Genomic DNA, 15,997 nt, shown 5'->3' with positions numbered 1-15,997 from the left:
CCGTTTATCATTGTGAAGAGCCTCATGTACTGTCTGACCTGGATATCCAAAGACGGCCATGGGGTTATTATCAGAGTAGTACTGCCTGTTACCTATGATCGCCTTTGGTTGTCTACACTTTTTTCCATGACTTTCTACTTTGAAGAAGAGACCATCATGGAATGTAGGATATGGAGACATCTCAGGGCCCACAATCTGATCAGCATCTTGTCCACGTTCTAGGTTCATCCTCCTGAGATCTAGCTCCAGGACCTCATCTTCCTCCACGGCTCCACATCGCGCCCAGGGGCTGATAATGGCGTTAAGTTTCTGGGCATAGATATAAAGGTAACCACCGGACATCTTAGGAAGTGAAGGATATTCTGTAAGAGTTTGTCTTACAAAGTCAATAATAGATGAGTCAGGATCAGTAGTTCCGCACCTTATCCCTTTGTTTGTTCCATCGATAGGTCACACGGACTGGAGACTTCTCTTCTGTTGGCATGGCCTCTATCTTCTTTCTGAAACAAAAAATAAGGATCCTCTTAAAATCCCTTCCTCTCATTACATCGGACACGATCAGCAGAATCTGCACTGGTGGTGACCCCTTGCCAGTGGTTCATATACATCCTTTCGGCATGACCCGTTAAGCGAGGTCTCCTGACCAAGTGCCCATAGTGCCCCTTCCTGACCAATGGAACGTGAACACCTAGACGTTACATTTAGTGTTTAGAGAAAGTTTTCAGGCATGAAAATGGAGGTTAATTTTTTTCCACTCTGTACTTTTAGCTCAAAAAAAGAGAATAGGAACCCCAACATTTATTACAGAATTAGAACTGTGTTTCCCGAAAATATGACATCCTCCTGAAATAAGACCCCAACTAGCCTAAGGTAAGGCATCCCTCTGAAAATAAGGCACCCCCACCCTAAAGTAAGGACACCCCCCCCCAGGAACTAAGGCACCTGTGGCACGTTGCCACTTGCCGCCGCACATATCCCCAAATTCCATACTATCCCATTCACAATGACAGACATCATATCATACACTGTACATAGAAGAAGTGCGGTTTATTCCTAATAACTCTTGTTTTATTGTTTTTTTTTACCTCCACCCCCGAATTTGAAGATGCAACTGACAGGAATCCCTGCTCCTGCACCCAATGAGCAGGAGGCATAGACTGATGACATCACCACTGTATACTGACACGGTCACATGGGGGGCTATGTTCGTCCAACCGCCAACATCATTATGAGGTGCCGTGCAGCACATCAGTCGGGGGCCCTCCTAAAGATACTCCGTTAGGACCCTGAGGGATGTGCTGTACTGGGATTCTGGGACCCCTGTCTCGGATTCTTGGGTGAGCACACTAATAAATTGTGTGTGCATCTTTAGGCTATGTTCACACTGCGTATATGTCCGTCCGCATATTTCCGCGGCCGGACATATACGCGTTAAACTCCGGCCGGGGATTTACGCTACTTGCGGCCGGCTACGTACGGAGCACGAACTTACGCCAGGAGTCTACTTACGCTTCCCGAGCGTCCTACGTAGCAATCTGACAGCGGTCCTGCCGTAAGTTCGTACGTAGTGTAAACTGTGCAGCCGTACTTCCTATACTTCCCATTGTACGCAAACTACGTAAATCTCCGGCCGCTTATTCATGGAACGCGCTACGTCCGGAGACTTACGTAGTGTGAACATAGCCTTAAGATGCACAGAACATAGCCTTAAGATGCACATGCAATTTACATTCTGTCTGTAACACACTGCCTGTGCGGGAAGACAGGAGAAGAGAGAGGGGCTGGGAGAGGAGCAGCAGCAATAGGGGAGTATGTGGGAGGGGAGTTTTTGATTTTATTTTTATCTAGTCATCATGGCGGCTGGCCACAACTATAGGAGGACTACACAGGGGGGGGGCATCTTCTATAGGGGGGCTGCACAAGGCGCCACATTCTATATGGGGGCTGCACAGGGGGCCATCTTCTATAGGGGGGCTGCACAGGGGGACACCAAATATGTACAGAAGGGGCCATATACAGTACTAAATGGGGGATGCACAGAGGAGACCATCTGCTATTTAGAGAATCCACAGAGGGGGCCAACTGCCATATGGAAGCTTCACAGAGAGGCCTTATACTATATGGGGCCTGCACAGAGAGGCATTAAATTATAGGGGAGTTGTACTTAGGGGCATAATACTATATGGAAGCTACATAGAGGGGTCTAATTCTATATCAGGGCTGCACAGAGGGGAATAATACTATATGGGGGCATAAAGCATAAAGCGGGCCGAATATGATATAGGGGCACAGAACTCTACTTTAGGACCAATACACATGTGGAGTTTGTAAACAGATGAGGATGGTGCAAGAGTGAGAAGTCTAAAATGTCTGTGTGGCAAATTCTGAGGAGACGAGTCACAACTAGGAGGAGTCCTCTAGGTCAAATTGAAACTCTAATCAGAGAAGATGCCCCCTGTAATTTACTCAGAAAAGACAGACCTGTGAGTCATTCAGAGAAGATGCCCCCTGTGAGTAACTGGATGTAACTGCACTGTAATCACTTATATGCTGTGCAGAGCCTGTGTATAGTTGGGATCTACTTCTCTATATGGTCACTGTATGAGGTGATACTGGTCTTTGTACAGTGGATGTTATTCAGTAGCAGCTGTAGCATTAGTAAGTATGTGGTGGCATTAGTCATTATGCGGTGGTATTAGTCAGATTGTGGTGGCATTAATCAGTATGCAGTGGTATTAGTCAGTATGTGGGGGTATTAGTCAGAATTTGGTGGTATTAGTCAGAATGCGGTGGTATTAGACAGAATGTTGTAGTATTAGCCATTATGCAGTGGTATTAGTCAGTATGTGGTGGTATTAGTCAGTATATGGAGGTATTAGTCAGTATGTGAAGGTATTAGTCAGTATGTTGTGGTATTAGTCAGTATGTGGCGGTATCAGTCAGTATGTGGTGACATTAGTCAGTAAGTGGTGGTATTAACATGTGGTGGTAACATTAGTCAGTATGTGGATATTAGTCAGTATGTGGTGGTATTAGTCAATATGTGGAGGTATTAGTCAGTGTGTGGTGGTAATATCTGTCCTTTGTAATCTGGTACTGTTTGTATCATTTATCTTGGTATACTGGATTTGGTCAGTAACAGTATGGAGGTAATGGTCATGGTGTGGCGGTAATATTTGCTGGTATTATAGGTAATATCGGTTCAGTATACTGGATTTGGTCAGGACAGTATGGCAGTAATATATACAGTGATACTATCACTTTCTTGTACTGGTATTATTGATACAATTGGTGATGGTGGACTGGATTTGGTCAGTAACCCCTCCTTGACCCCCCAGCCCAGCATGGCCTAAATGACCAGCCAAACAATCTTCATTTCTGTATTTCGTTTTTTTCCTCCTCGTCTTTTAAGAGCCATAGCGCTGTTATTCCTCCATCTACATGGCCGTGTGAGGGCTTTTTTTAGGAATAAATGTGGTGCCTTCCTGTGAGGCGCGACTGGTCACTTGCTAGATGGTGAGGTGTGACCCCACTCCTGTAGTGGTTGGTCGGGGAATAGCTCAGCCAGACATTATGCTGTTGTGACGCCAGTGCCGCTTGGGCATGCTGGCACACCTACTTTTAGTGTAATAGATTGGCTATACCCTCCCCACCCCTCTGCATTGCAGTGACACCCTTGGGCTGGATTATGTCGATGTATGAATCTTCTGCATGCACTGTTGCTGGTGAGACAGATTGTTACTGTACAGTCCCAGGTCATTGGGTCTGTGCACTGGGTGGGGGCAGGTTGGGTGGACATTTAATCCGCCCCAGGTTGGCAGATTGCAGACATTTTTACAGCAAGTGTTTGTTGCCATCAAAAGTTATATAAACCCTTCAGTGTCAATGTGAGATCCCTGGGGAGGGGGGAGAAGAGGGGGGACCTACACTCAGTCCATCAATCAGCCTGGTGAGAAGAGCCCAGGTGGGTAGAGCCCTGGTGGGAAGAGCCCTGGTGTGAAGAGCCCTGGTGTGAAGAGCCCTGGTGAGAAGAGCCCCAGGAAGAAGAGCCCTGGTGAGAAGAGCCCCAGGAAGAAGAGCCCTGGCGAGAAAAGCCCTGGTGGGAAGAGCCCTGGTGTGAAGAGCCCTGGTGAGAAGAGCCCCAGGAAGAAGAGCCCTGGTGAGAAGAGCCCCAGGAAGAAGAGCCCTGGCGAGAAAAGCCCTGGTGGGAAGAGCCCTGGTGAGAAGAGCCCCGGGGAGAAGAGCCCTGATAGGAAAAGCAATGGTGGGAAGAGCCCTGGTGGGAAGAGCCCCGGTGAGAAGAGCCCTGATGAGAAGAGCCCCGTTGAGATGAGCCCTGGTCAAAAGGGCCCTGGTGAGAAGAGCCCCAGTGGGAAGAGCACCGGTGGAAAGGGCCCTGGTGTAAAGAGCCCTGGTGAGAAGAGCCCCAGGAAGAAGAGCCCTGGTGAAAAAAGCCCCGGGGAGAAGAGCCCTGGTGAGAGGAGCCCTGATGAGATGAACCCTGAAGGGAAGAGCCCTGCTGAGAAGAGCCACGGGGAGAAGAACCCTGCGAGGAACAGCCCTGGTAGGAAGAGCCCTGGTGGGAAGAGCCCTGGTGAGAAGAGCCCCGGCAAGAAGAGCCCCGGCAGGAAAAGCCCTGGTGGGAAAAGCCCCTGTGTGAAGAGCCCCGGTGGGAAGAGCCCTGGTGAGAAGAACCCTAATGGGAAGAGCCCCGGTGAGAAGAACCCTAATGAGAAGAGTCCTGGTGAGAAGAGCCCCGGTAAGAAGAACCCTGATGGGAAGAGCCCTGCTGAGAAGAGCCCCAGGGAGAAGAACCCTGGCAAGAACAGCCCTGGTAGGAAGAGCCCTGGTGGGAAGAGCCTCGGTGAGAAGAGCCCCGGTAAGAAGAGCCCCGGTGAGAAGACCCCCGGTGAGAAGAGCCCCGGCGGGAAAAGCCCCTGTGTGAAGAGCCCCGGTGGGAAGAGCCCTGGTGAGAAGAACCCTAATGGGAAAAGCCCCGGTGAGAAGAACCCTAATGAGAAGAGTACTGGTGAGAAGAGCCCCGGTAAGAAGAACCCCGGCCAAAAGAGCCCGGGGAGAAGAGCCCTGGTGGGTGGAGGATGCGGGAGCTGCTGCCTCCTCTATCCCGAAATATCATGGACAGCCCATGGACAGATACTTCGATCTATGTGTTTGGATGTTGCTCCTTCACCAGCCAGATCGGGAGGCTGGTATGTCACCTGTCAGATCCTGGTGCTGGTACATCACCTGTCAGATCCTAGTAATGGTGCCTCACCTGTCAGATCCTGGTGCTGGTACGTCACCTGTCATTAAGTTGTTCTATTCTGGGTATGTTCACAGAGAATCCACAGCAGATCTGCATCATGTAAACATACCCTAAGGTTCATATTACACGGCCTGATGATCGGGGTAAGTGAGCAGTAATCTGCTAGATCGGCGCTCTCTTACATTGATTATCGTGCAGACATCATTAGTGTTCGTGCAGTGATTAACCTCTTAATGACCACTGATAGGCGGCCCGGTGGTCGTTGCATATAGCTCGGGCCCAGGAGCTGATACAGGATGTACAGCTGACACCTGCCTGCAACTACCGGGAGAGAACTTCAGTCCGATTCCCGGGAGTTTAACCCTGTGCATCCCTTGATCACTATTGATCATAGCATGAACAGAGCGACCTGACAGGTGCCGATCTGTTACTGTGGCCGTCAGAGGCAGGGCCGATTCTAGCTTTTCTGCCGCCTGAGGCGAGAACTGACAAAGCCCCCCCCCCCCCACACACACACACACACACACCGAGCGATATGGCCAAAAAATAAAATCTCAATTTTTTTTTTTATTTCTTTTTAATTTTGAGACAATTCCAGATTTAAATCTCGATTTTTCTATTTTTATGTTAAATAAGCAGAAAAAATACACCAAGACACATGAAGCAGTACTAGCAGCTGTACTTGAATGAGCTGAAAAATTGCATTTCAGCATTATATCTCTGTTCCCCCACATTCCCCCTACAAGATTATCATGCCCCCGGCCTTCCCCACATTCCCTGTAATATTACCATGCCACTAGTGCTGACTTGGTTGTGTGCTGAGAAGAGTAGAGAGTTCATAGTGGAAAGGAGTTTGTCTTGAGAGTCCCAACCCAATGTAGTACTGTGCTCTGACGGAACTTTAGAAGAAATAGAATACTTGAGAAGTGAATACTTGAAAGAAGAAGAATACTTGTGCCCATGTTTCGGCCTTTGTTGCTATAACCACCTTCTGCCCTGTAGTGTCGAGCTACCCGTCCTGCCAGGGTGACACTGTGACAGTGTACCTGGCTGTGGACTCCTTACCAGACACTAGGTGTGAAGCAGGGGGCTGTAGGTTATGCAGACCCCCACCCCCAACATACTGACCAGAAGACAAAGAACCCAGAACGCAGGGGGCAGTGACTGTGATGTTGTGAAGGAGTCAGGAGCTGTAGCTGCAGCCAGACTCTGGTGTCCCATGAAGAGAGAAAGTCTATGAGGATCTGAGAGAAGGGGAGCTGTGTGAGCACAGGAATCAAGAGGAAGAACTCCGTTGGGACCTGAGGACTGATAGACTGTTGGACTCTTGCTTAATCCATATGGGTGGACTCTATTGGCATTGGATTACCTGCTTCATACAGTTGGATTCAATAAATTTTCCTCCTTCTTATAAGTTGCTCCATCCCCATGTGTTCTCTGATAATCGCCCCTTCACAGACACAAGCCCCAGTCCTAGTTATCTGAATTGAGCAAAGTGTCTGAAATTATCCGGTGTCACCTGCGCTGCGAGATAGAGTACATAGGCTCTTGGCTGCTTTGCTCTATCCGGATCAGTTCCTCTGCTCTAGGATACTGTCCTGCACTGTGTTGTTATGTTCACGGCGTGGGTTAGGGGTGATTCCTGACTCATTTAGCACCGCATCACAAGTAGAAGAGTTGCTTTAAGAAAGAAAGTCTCTGTGTTCTCCATAAGTGTCTGTCTACTACAGCTGGTCTGTCCAGGACAGGGAACCTGGCAGAACCAGGCTCCTGGCTAAGCTCAGCAGGGATGCCTGATCTGTGTGTGCTGCTCCTAAGAGAAACAGAGAAGAACTGAACTACACTTCCTCTCCCCATGTTACTACTTCCTACAGGGTGTATGCAACAACCTCTATGAGTGGCGGAGAAGAGAGAGTAAGAAGGAAAGAGAATAGAGATAAGTAGAAAGAGTCTCTCTCATTGATACACAGAATCGCAAAATACAATACAATAACCCTTTGGTGACTACAGCTGTGCAAGATATATACATAAATAGACATAGTGACATCTAGTGGCAAAACTTATACAATATTTTATCACCACTTTACTTTTGAAGTACCAGGCTTTTGTGAGGGATGTTCAAAGTAGAAACATCCACGGTGGGACGCCACATATACACGCCCATACATCCATCTATACACATTGTGCTATCATGTATGAGGACAGTATAATCATCTCATATAGATATATAATGTATACAGCAGCAATGCCGCAGGACTGATCATGTGACACATCATGAATTGTTACACAATTCTATTCTCCTTTTGCTCATTCTGACATAACATAAAGGACATAAAGGACACAGCGAGGGAGATAAAGGAGGGAAATGATTTATTATAGAATAAGAAAATCAGGTAATAAACCTTCCCCCGGATTATAACCCCTCCCCCATATACAGCAGAGACATATATCATCCCACCAGACCGCTCCATACTGATACATACACATGTCACATGACACATACAATGGTGAAGACATGAAGAATATTTCACATAATTATTGATAATAATTGCCCTATAGTGACCCCTGTAACCTACGTGGCTGTTTGGGGGTTTACTTTCTGTACTATGATCTATACTTTTTATTGCTACCATATTGGTGTATATGGGAATTTTTTATCACTTTTTAGAATTTAACGTGACAAAAAAAAAAAAAAAGGCAATCCTGGCATCTTTCCTCTTTCCTTTACACGGATCACCGTACAAGAACAATACTGGAAAATAGTTTAGAAAATTCTGCATGCTACAATACTTACTATTTTCTTAAACTTTTATTAGATTGCTTTTATTGGTCCATGCTCTCCTATTGCACAGTGTTGATCAGTGAGATCAGCGTTCTGCTACTGCAGCGGACTCTAGTCTGTTGTCGATCAGACTGCAGGGAGGTAAGTATGATCGGTCAGCTGATAGGAGCCGTACTCACCGTCTATAAATCGAGTTTAGCTCCTGAGCTGGCTTCATAGTACAATAGAAAAAGTGTGTGTACAGTTATGGTGCATTAAAGCCCAGGTGTCGTAATCGTACGGTGTGGATCACTAGGGGCGAACTCCAAATAAGAAGTCAAAGTCAACAATAAATCGAGTGTTGGGGATTTTACAGAAGAAATACTGACCTGCCGCAAAACCCGTCATTATGTATTTTTTTATCACGTTGGGGGAATTTATCAAAGATTTCTCCAGATCATTGGGGTAAAAAAGTCACTGAAGATTTTCCATTATAGGAACTGGTGGAGAATCCATGACATTTCCGGCACATGGACCCATAGCGGGGCGCTCTATACACAGCGAGGTGTCTGGACATAGTAACCCGGTGCCGGCGGCCACGACATCAATGATTAGGGTTGACTATACATGTCCGTATATTACACGTGGTCACATACAACAATTATAAGGAGGGAGAGAAATGTGACAGAGAGGGAACAGAGAGAGAACACAATTATTATCACCTGATACATGTACAGTTATACAGGATCCAATAAAACAAGCCGCAATATGGTTCCCTATACCACTTGTCTTAGAAGCAATAAGGACAGGGTTGCCATGCTGCGTTGGTCTTCTCGGAACAGCTGAATGATCTATAGGATAGGATCTACCTACAACGTAGAGGAACGTCGATGGGGGCCACGTCTCCTCACATCTCTATGATACTTTGGCGGGGCTGTAGGTGGTGACTATGGGAAATTGTTATGGAATGGTTAGGGTGATTACCGCTGTGAATGAGGAGTCCTCAGGTTCAGTCATCCACTACAAAGTCCCAGAATATCCCAATAAGCATTATGTAGACTTATAATGGAGCCCATCTCCTATAATAAAGGAGATCCAGTGCCAGGCCAGGAATCGTGAGGCCGGCTATAACTAATAACTGCAGTGGGCTCAGGACTGACACCGATGGGTTCTGAACATCTGGAGAACCTGCTGAAAGCTTTTACAAATGACACAAATACTTTAAATTTGTAAATGAGGCTCTCAGGGTAACATGTCAGCTAAGGATGTGGCTACCTGCGTTGGATCACTTTTACATTTGATTCATCAAAGATGGAGAGTTTTATAGGAGATCCACTATGGGTCGGGACTGTGTAAGCACCAGATGGGTCTACATGGTGCGCGGACCTGAGGGTATTCAGGGAGTTCTTTGCTCTATAGTAAATCTATTAGTCATGTCTAATTCACACCATGAGTGATAGATCCAAGCCTAAGAATTGTCTTGGCTGTGATTGGCTGAGAAGGAATCTCCAGCTTTTTTGGACAGGAGCAGGAAGTGGTGATCAGCCGGCCTGGCTAAATGAAATATAGAAATATACCACTGGACAACCCCTACAGGACTAAAAGGAAGATCAGCTGGGGGGTAACTGGATGCAGCTCCATCGTCTATGATCTCCACTCACTCCTGACTATTCTGCGACATCATTTCCTCATCCGCGATGGGATTCTTCACCGTTCCGCTTCCTCCCCACAACTTATGAAGCTCTCTGATGGCAGGCTGCATCTTATCCTGGTGCCCCCCAGGTTGCAGATACTTGGACAGGTTTTCTTTCTCAATAACAAGTCTTCTTAAAGGTTCCCGTAACTCCTCTATATGAGCGGCCCCGTGTATGATGATGTCTACAGCGCTCCGGCCGTACTCTATCACACTCTTCTTTTTTAGAGTTGTGCTTATAGGATACCCCCCAGTGTGCATGGCTACAAGATCTCCATTATCATTGAACACTGGGGCGCCTGAAGCCCCCCAATACAGGCAGGAGTCATAGGTCACAAGGGTCGGGTCACTCATGGGCTTAAAATTGTGCTGTGTCAGGATATGGATGTAGGAGCGGTCACACAGCATTGTTTCAAATATAGAATTGGCGCGCTGAGAAAAAGCGATAACTGAGCAGTTGGGATCAATTTTTTTGCCCTCACCACCAGGGTGACCAATGATAGTTACAGCGCCATCTTGTGGTGGGGGAGCTAAATAACCCAACAAGCCTGACGGAGGAGTATAGTCTGAAGAAGATGGGGGCAATTCGACCCGCACAAAAGAGCAGTCAAGCTCCTCATCAAACCAGACGGCTTCTGTGCATTTGCCACAGACTATATTATCTTCACTTTTATGGGTGAATAAAGCCTCAACACTCCCATCAGGCTGTGACTCCTTGAGACGTTTTACTACATGGTGACAGGTAAGTCCAAGGGTCTCGGTTAGAAGGAAGAGGGTGCCGGTTTCACTCCCTCCCCCAATGTTATATCTGAGTAATGCTACATTGTCTAAGTGCTGATACAGTAGTCGGAAGGTCGCCTCCGTCATTGCATCCTTGTACCACACATTTCTTTGGTAATCATTTACAATCTGAGATTCTAGATTCTTAGGCCCAATGGTCTTGGCAAGTTTCTTATATTCATTAGAAAACTTTGGGCTGAGAGGTGAGGGGATAGGTACAGGTAGACCAGGGGGGTCCACACATGGCTCAGGTTGTGGTCCCGATGTCCCTGGTACGGTGGAAGTAACATCGAGCTCATTGTGTTGTATGTCTTCTATTGGCGAGATTGTATTTATAGAATCGCTGCGTTTCTCCACGACAATGGTGTACGTGTCATCGCTAAGATTTGACCATAACAAATTGCTATTATGTGTTGTGTAGTCTGAATCTTTAAGACTGAACTGATGGCATAATGTAAAGCGTTTATCATTGTGAAGAGCCTCATGTACTGTCTGACCTGGATATCCAAAGACGGCCATGGGGTTATTATCAGCGTAGAACTGGGTTTTATGTATTATCACCCTTGGCTGCCCCTTGTCTGTTTTACCTTGCCATTTTACTTTAATAAAGCGGCCATCATGGAATCTATCATATCTAAACTCATCGGGACCCACAATCTTATCGGCGACTTGTTCACGTTCTATGGTTGAGGAGTTGGGTGATTTCATCCTCCTGAGATCCAGCTCCAGGACCTCGCCTTCCTCCAGGGCTCCACATGGCGCCCAGGGGCTGACAATGGCGTTAAGTTTCTTGGCATAGATAAAGAGGTAACCGGACTTCTTAGTACGTGAAGATGTTTGTCTTACAAAGTCAATAATAGGAGTGTTCGGATCAGCCCTTCCACGCTTTATGCCTTGTTTACTCCATTTGTAGGACACACAGACCTTCTCTTCTGTTGTCGCAGCTTCAAGCTTTATTTTCTGAAACAAAAAACATGGATTCTCTTTAAGTCTATTCCTCTCATTACATTGGACATAATCAGCATCGGAAACTGTGCGACTCTGCAGTTTGGGGTTATTGGGGTCAGAGTACTAAGACCAACACTGAGGACTACAGTAAAGACCTACTGAGCTCAGCACCTTGCCCCTCTCTATCTGATTGGCACTCTGTGTATGTACGATGTATGTACGGTGTATGCAGTGTCGGACTGGGGTACCTTGGCCCACCAGGGAAATTGATTCTTGGGGCCCACCCAACATATAAAGACATAATCAGCGCCAAACCTTTCACGTTAGTACAGCGACTTTGCATAGGGCTGTGTATGTGACCAGCAACGCTAGTGCACTGCCAGTCACTTATACAGTTGTTACTGATTCATGCAGTTGTGGTAAAACTGCACCATTTATGTAGAAACTTTAATGAAATTCCAACAATATTGCTGTAAAAACACATAAAAAATGTCATGTGTGAACACAGCCTCAGAAGATGAAGGAAAAAATGACCATCTAGTCTGCTCCTCTATTACAATCTCCAGCAGAGGAGACCCATGACGGTTTTGCCTCACCACAAGCTGTTGGGCTGGAATAAGACTTTAAAGGACCATCATGAAAGGCATATCAGTGGTCATTAAAGCGTTAAAGAGGTACTCTGGTAAAAAAAAAATATATTTTTTAAATCTGATGTCAGAAGTTACAGATTAGTAAATTACTTCTAATTGAAAATCTTCAGTCTTCCAGTACTTATCAGCTGCTGTATGTCCTGCAGGAAGTGGTGTATTCTCTCCAGTCTGACACAGTGCTCTCTGCTGCCACCTCTGTCCGTGTCAGGAACTGTCCAGAGCAGCAGCAAATCCCCATAGAAAACCTCTCCTGCTTTGGACAGTTCCTGACATGGAGAGAGGTGGCAGCAGAGAGTACTGTGTCAGACTCAAAAGAATACACCACTTCCTGCAGGACATACAGCAGTTGAAAAGTACTGGAAGACTGGAGATTTTTAATTAGAAGTAATAAACAAATTCGTATAACTTCCTCACACCAGTTAGTTTGAAAAAATATTTTTCACTGGAGTACCCCTTTAAGGTCAATACAAAATGTCAGACAGATGTGATTAAAAGTTTAATCTGTCTCAGGGTTGAGACACCCAACAATGGCCAGAATGTCACTCAGTCCATCACAATGCAAGTGAGGGGCTGAGCACTCATTATAGGAGATGGGTTCCATTATAGTCTATGGGCCCGTCATGTGTAACATGACTGATGGAGTGATGATCTAGCCAGCACAGGAGGTCTCAGCACTGACACTGACTGATCAAAACATTTTACATGTCTGCATGATGTCAAAAGTTTTTATAATTGCAGTGGAAAGAAAGCGGTAAGCATGGTGTCACACAGCTAGGTTCACACAGTAGTTTGGTCATTTTTTTGTAACCAAAACCGGGAGTGGATTTGAAGCACAGAAAGGCTCTGTTCACACACTGTTAAAATTTAAAATAACGCCAATTATTTGCCATTAAATGGCGGCCATCCACTAAATTTCTACAGTGTGGGAACATAGCCTTTCTGTGTTTTCAATCTACTCCTGGTTTTGGTTGCAAAATACTGGGCAAAATACTGAGCAAAAATACTGTGTGTGAACCTAGATTTAGGCTGGGTTCACACCAGATATAACACCGGCTGTTTTGTGACGCAGCCGGGTCACAGAGCAGCCGGTGTTACTGCAGATCATCCCGGATAGTACTGCAGTACTGGCCGGATGATCTTCATTTCTGCTGAATTCGGATGCAGGTGCACCAGTGTGCACCTGCATCCGAATTCACCACTGCACACAATGGAGCGTGTGGCCGGAGCTGCACGCTCCATTGTGTGAACTGCCATGTCTGTACGGCCGGTATTAGTGGCCGCAGAAAAATGCCATGACAGTTTTTTGTGCGGCTGCAGCGTATACTATGTTTATACGCGCCGTCTGGGATTCCATTCATTCCAATACAACGTATGTTTTGCATAAATCGCGGCTGTTATTGCAAATTGCAACAACAGCTAAGATTTATGCAAAACATATGTTGTGTGAACATGGCTTTAAGATGTAATCTGCCATTTTATACTAGTAGAAGAGAGAGAACACCATGCGGCGCACATAGCGTATTACTGCAGAACATGTGTGTAAGTGGCTAAACTTGCTGCTCACCTTGGGCGGTCATGCTACAAGCCCAACACCGCCAGTCACTTTAGCGGTGGTTTGTACACCTTGATGCCGCTTGCAGCCCTTTCAACGGAACCAGGAGACTTGGTACAATAATTCAGCAGCGAAGACAGCAGCAAAGTAGTCAAAAATCTTGTGACTTTATTAACTCCCTCTTGTGCAATGTTTTGCCTTTCTCAGAGCTAAAACGAAGAATTTTTACTACTTTAGTGCTGCCTCTGCTGCTGCTCCGGAGGGGGTGCAGTCAGATGAGGGGTGCATTATCCTACCTATCACTGATACTGCTGCTCCGGAGGGGGTGCAGTCAGATGAGGGGTGCATTATCCTACCTATCACTGATACTACTGCTCCGGAGGGGGTGCAGTCAGATGAGGGGTGCATAATCCTACCTATCACTGATACTACTGCTCCGGAGGGGGTGCAGTCTGGTGAGGGGTGCATAATCCTACCTATCACTGATACTACTGCTCCGGAGGGGGTGCAGTCAGATGAGGGGTGCATTATCCTACCTATCACTGATACTGCTGCTCCGGAGGGGGTGCAGTCAGATGAGGGGTGCATTATCCTACCTATCACTGATACTGCTGCTCCGGAGGGGGTGCAGTCAGATGAGGGGTGCATTATCCTACCTATCACTGATACTGCTGCTCCGGAGGGGGTGCAGTCAGATGAGGGGTGCATTATCCTACCTATCACTGATACTGCTGCTCCGGAGGGGGTGCAGTCAGATGAGGGGTGCATAATCCTACCTATCACTGATACTGCTGCTCCGGAGGGGGTGCAGTCTGGTGAGGGGTGCATAATCCTACCTATCACTGATACTGCTGCTACGGAGGGGGTGCAGTCTGGTGAGGGGGGGCATAATCCTACCTATCACTGATACTGCTGCTACGGAGGGGGTGCAGTCTGGTGAGGGGGGGCATAATCCTACCTATCACTGATACTGCTGCTGCTGCTCCGGAGGGGGTGCAGTCAGATGAGGGGTGCATAATCCTACCTATCACTGATACTACTGCTCCGGAGGGGGTGCAGTCAGATGAGGGGTGCATAATCCTACCTATCACTGATACTGCTGCTCCGGAGGGGGTGCAGTCTGGTGAGGGGGGGCATAATCCTACCTATCACTGATACTGCTGCTCCGGAGGGGGTGCAGTCTGGTGGGGGGGGCATAATCCTACCTATCACTGATACTGCTGCTCCAGAGGGGGTGCAGTCAGATGAGGGGTGCATAATCCTACCTATCACTGATACTACTGCTCCAGAGGGGGTGCAGTCTGGTGAGGGGGGGCATAATCCTACCTATAACTGATACTACTGCTGCTGCTCTGGAGGGGGTGCAGTCTGGTGAGGAGGGTATTATCCTACCTATCACTGATACTACTGCTGCTGCTCTGGAGGGGGTGCAGTCTGGTGAGGGGGTATTATACTACCTATAACTGATACTACTGCTGCTGCTCTGGAGGGGGTGCAGTCTGGTGAGGGGGTATTATCCTACCTATCACTGATACTACTGCTGCTGCTCTGGAGGGGGTGCAGTCTGGTGAGGGGGGGCATAATCCTACCTATCACTGATACTGCTGCTCCGGAGGGGGTGCAGTCTGGTGAGGGGGGGCATAATCCTACCTATAACTGATACTACTGCTGCTGCTCTGGAGGGGGTGCAGTCTGGTGAGGGGGTATTATCCTACCTATTACAGATACTGCTGCTCCGGAGGGGGTGCAGTCTGGTGAGGGGGGGCATAATCCTACCTATAACTGATACTACTGCTGCTGCTCTGGAGGGGGTGCAGTCTGGTGAGGGGGTATTATCCTACCTATCACTGATACTGCTGCTCCGGAGGGGGTGCAGTCTGGTGAGGGGGTATTATCCTACCTATTACAGATACTGCTGCTCCGGAGGGGGTGCAGTCTGGTGAGGGGGTATTATCCTACCTATCACTGATACTGCTGCTCCGGAGGGGGTGCAGTCTGGTGAGGGGGTATTATCCTACCTATTACAGATACTGCTGCTCCGGAGGGGGTGCAGTCTGGTGAGGGGGGGCATAATCCTACCTATAACTGATACTACTGCTGCTGCTCTGGAGGGGGTGCAGTCTGGTGAGGGGGTATTATCCTACCTATCACTGATACTGCTGCTCCGGAGGGGGTGCAGTCTGGTGAGGGGGGGCATAATCCTACCTATAACTGATACTACTGCTGCTGCTCTGGAGGGGGTGCAGTCTGGTGAGGGGGTATTATCCTACCTATCACTGATACTGCTGCTCCGGAGGGGGTGCAGTCTGGTGAGGGGGTATTATCCTACCTATCACTGATACTACTG

At 47.5% G+C, this 15,997-nt stretch overlaps 2 protein-coding genes across 2 annotated transcripts in view; one reads left to right on the top strand and one right to left on the bottom strand.

The window, feature by feature from the left end:
- The first annotated feature begins 3,143 nt into the window (after nt 1-3,143).
- LOC138771237 (uncharacterized) lies at nt 3,144-5,313 on the top strand. The gene is made up of 2 exons (XM_069950816.1): nt 3,144-3,149; nt 4,018-5,313. The coding sequence occupies exons 1-2, from the start codon at nt 3,144-3,146 to the stop codon at nt 5,311-5,313; spliced, it is 1,302 nt and encodes a 433-aa protein (XP_069806917.1).
- A 4,102-nt stretch (nt 5,314-9,415) lies between these two features.
- The window catches only part of LOC138771232 (uncharacterized), a 33,206-nt gene continuing 26,624 nt past the window's right edge, over nt 9,416-15,997 (bottom strand). The window contains exon 8 of the mRNA XM_069950802.1: nt 9,416-11,460. Coding sequence (XP_069806903.1) covers nt 9,685-11,460 — 1,776 coding nt within the window. The 3' untranslated portion in view covers nt 9,416-9,684. The remainder of the gene's footprint in view (nt 11,461-15,997) is intronic.

The sequence above is a fragment of the Dendropsophus ebraccatus genome, chromosome 1 (assembly GCF_027789765.1).
Source record: "Dendropsophus ebraccatus isolate aDenEbr1 chromosome 1, aDenEbr1.pat, whole genome shotgun sequence".
NCBI lineage: Eukaryota > Metazoa > Chordata > Amphibia > Anura > Hylidae > Dendropsophus > Dendropsophus ebraccatus.
The sequence above is the reverse complement of the archived record's forward strand: the minus strand, read 5'-3'. Positions and strand labels throughout refer to the sequence as shown.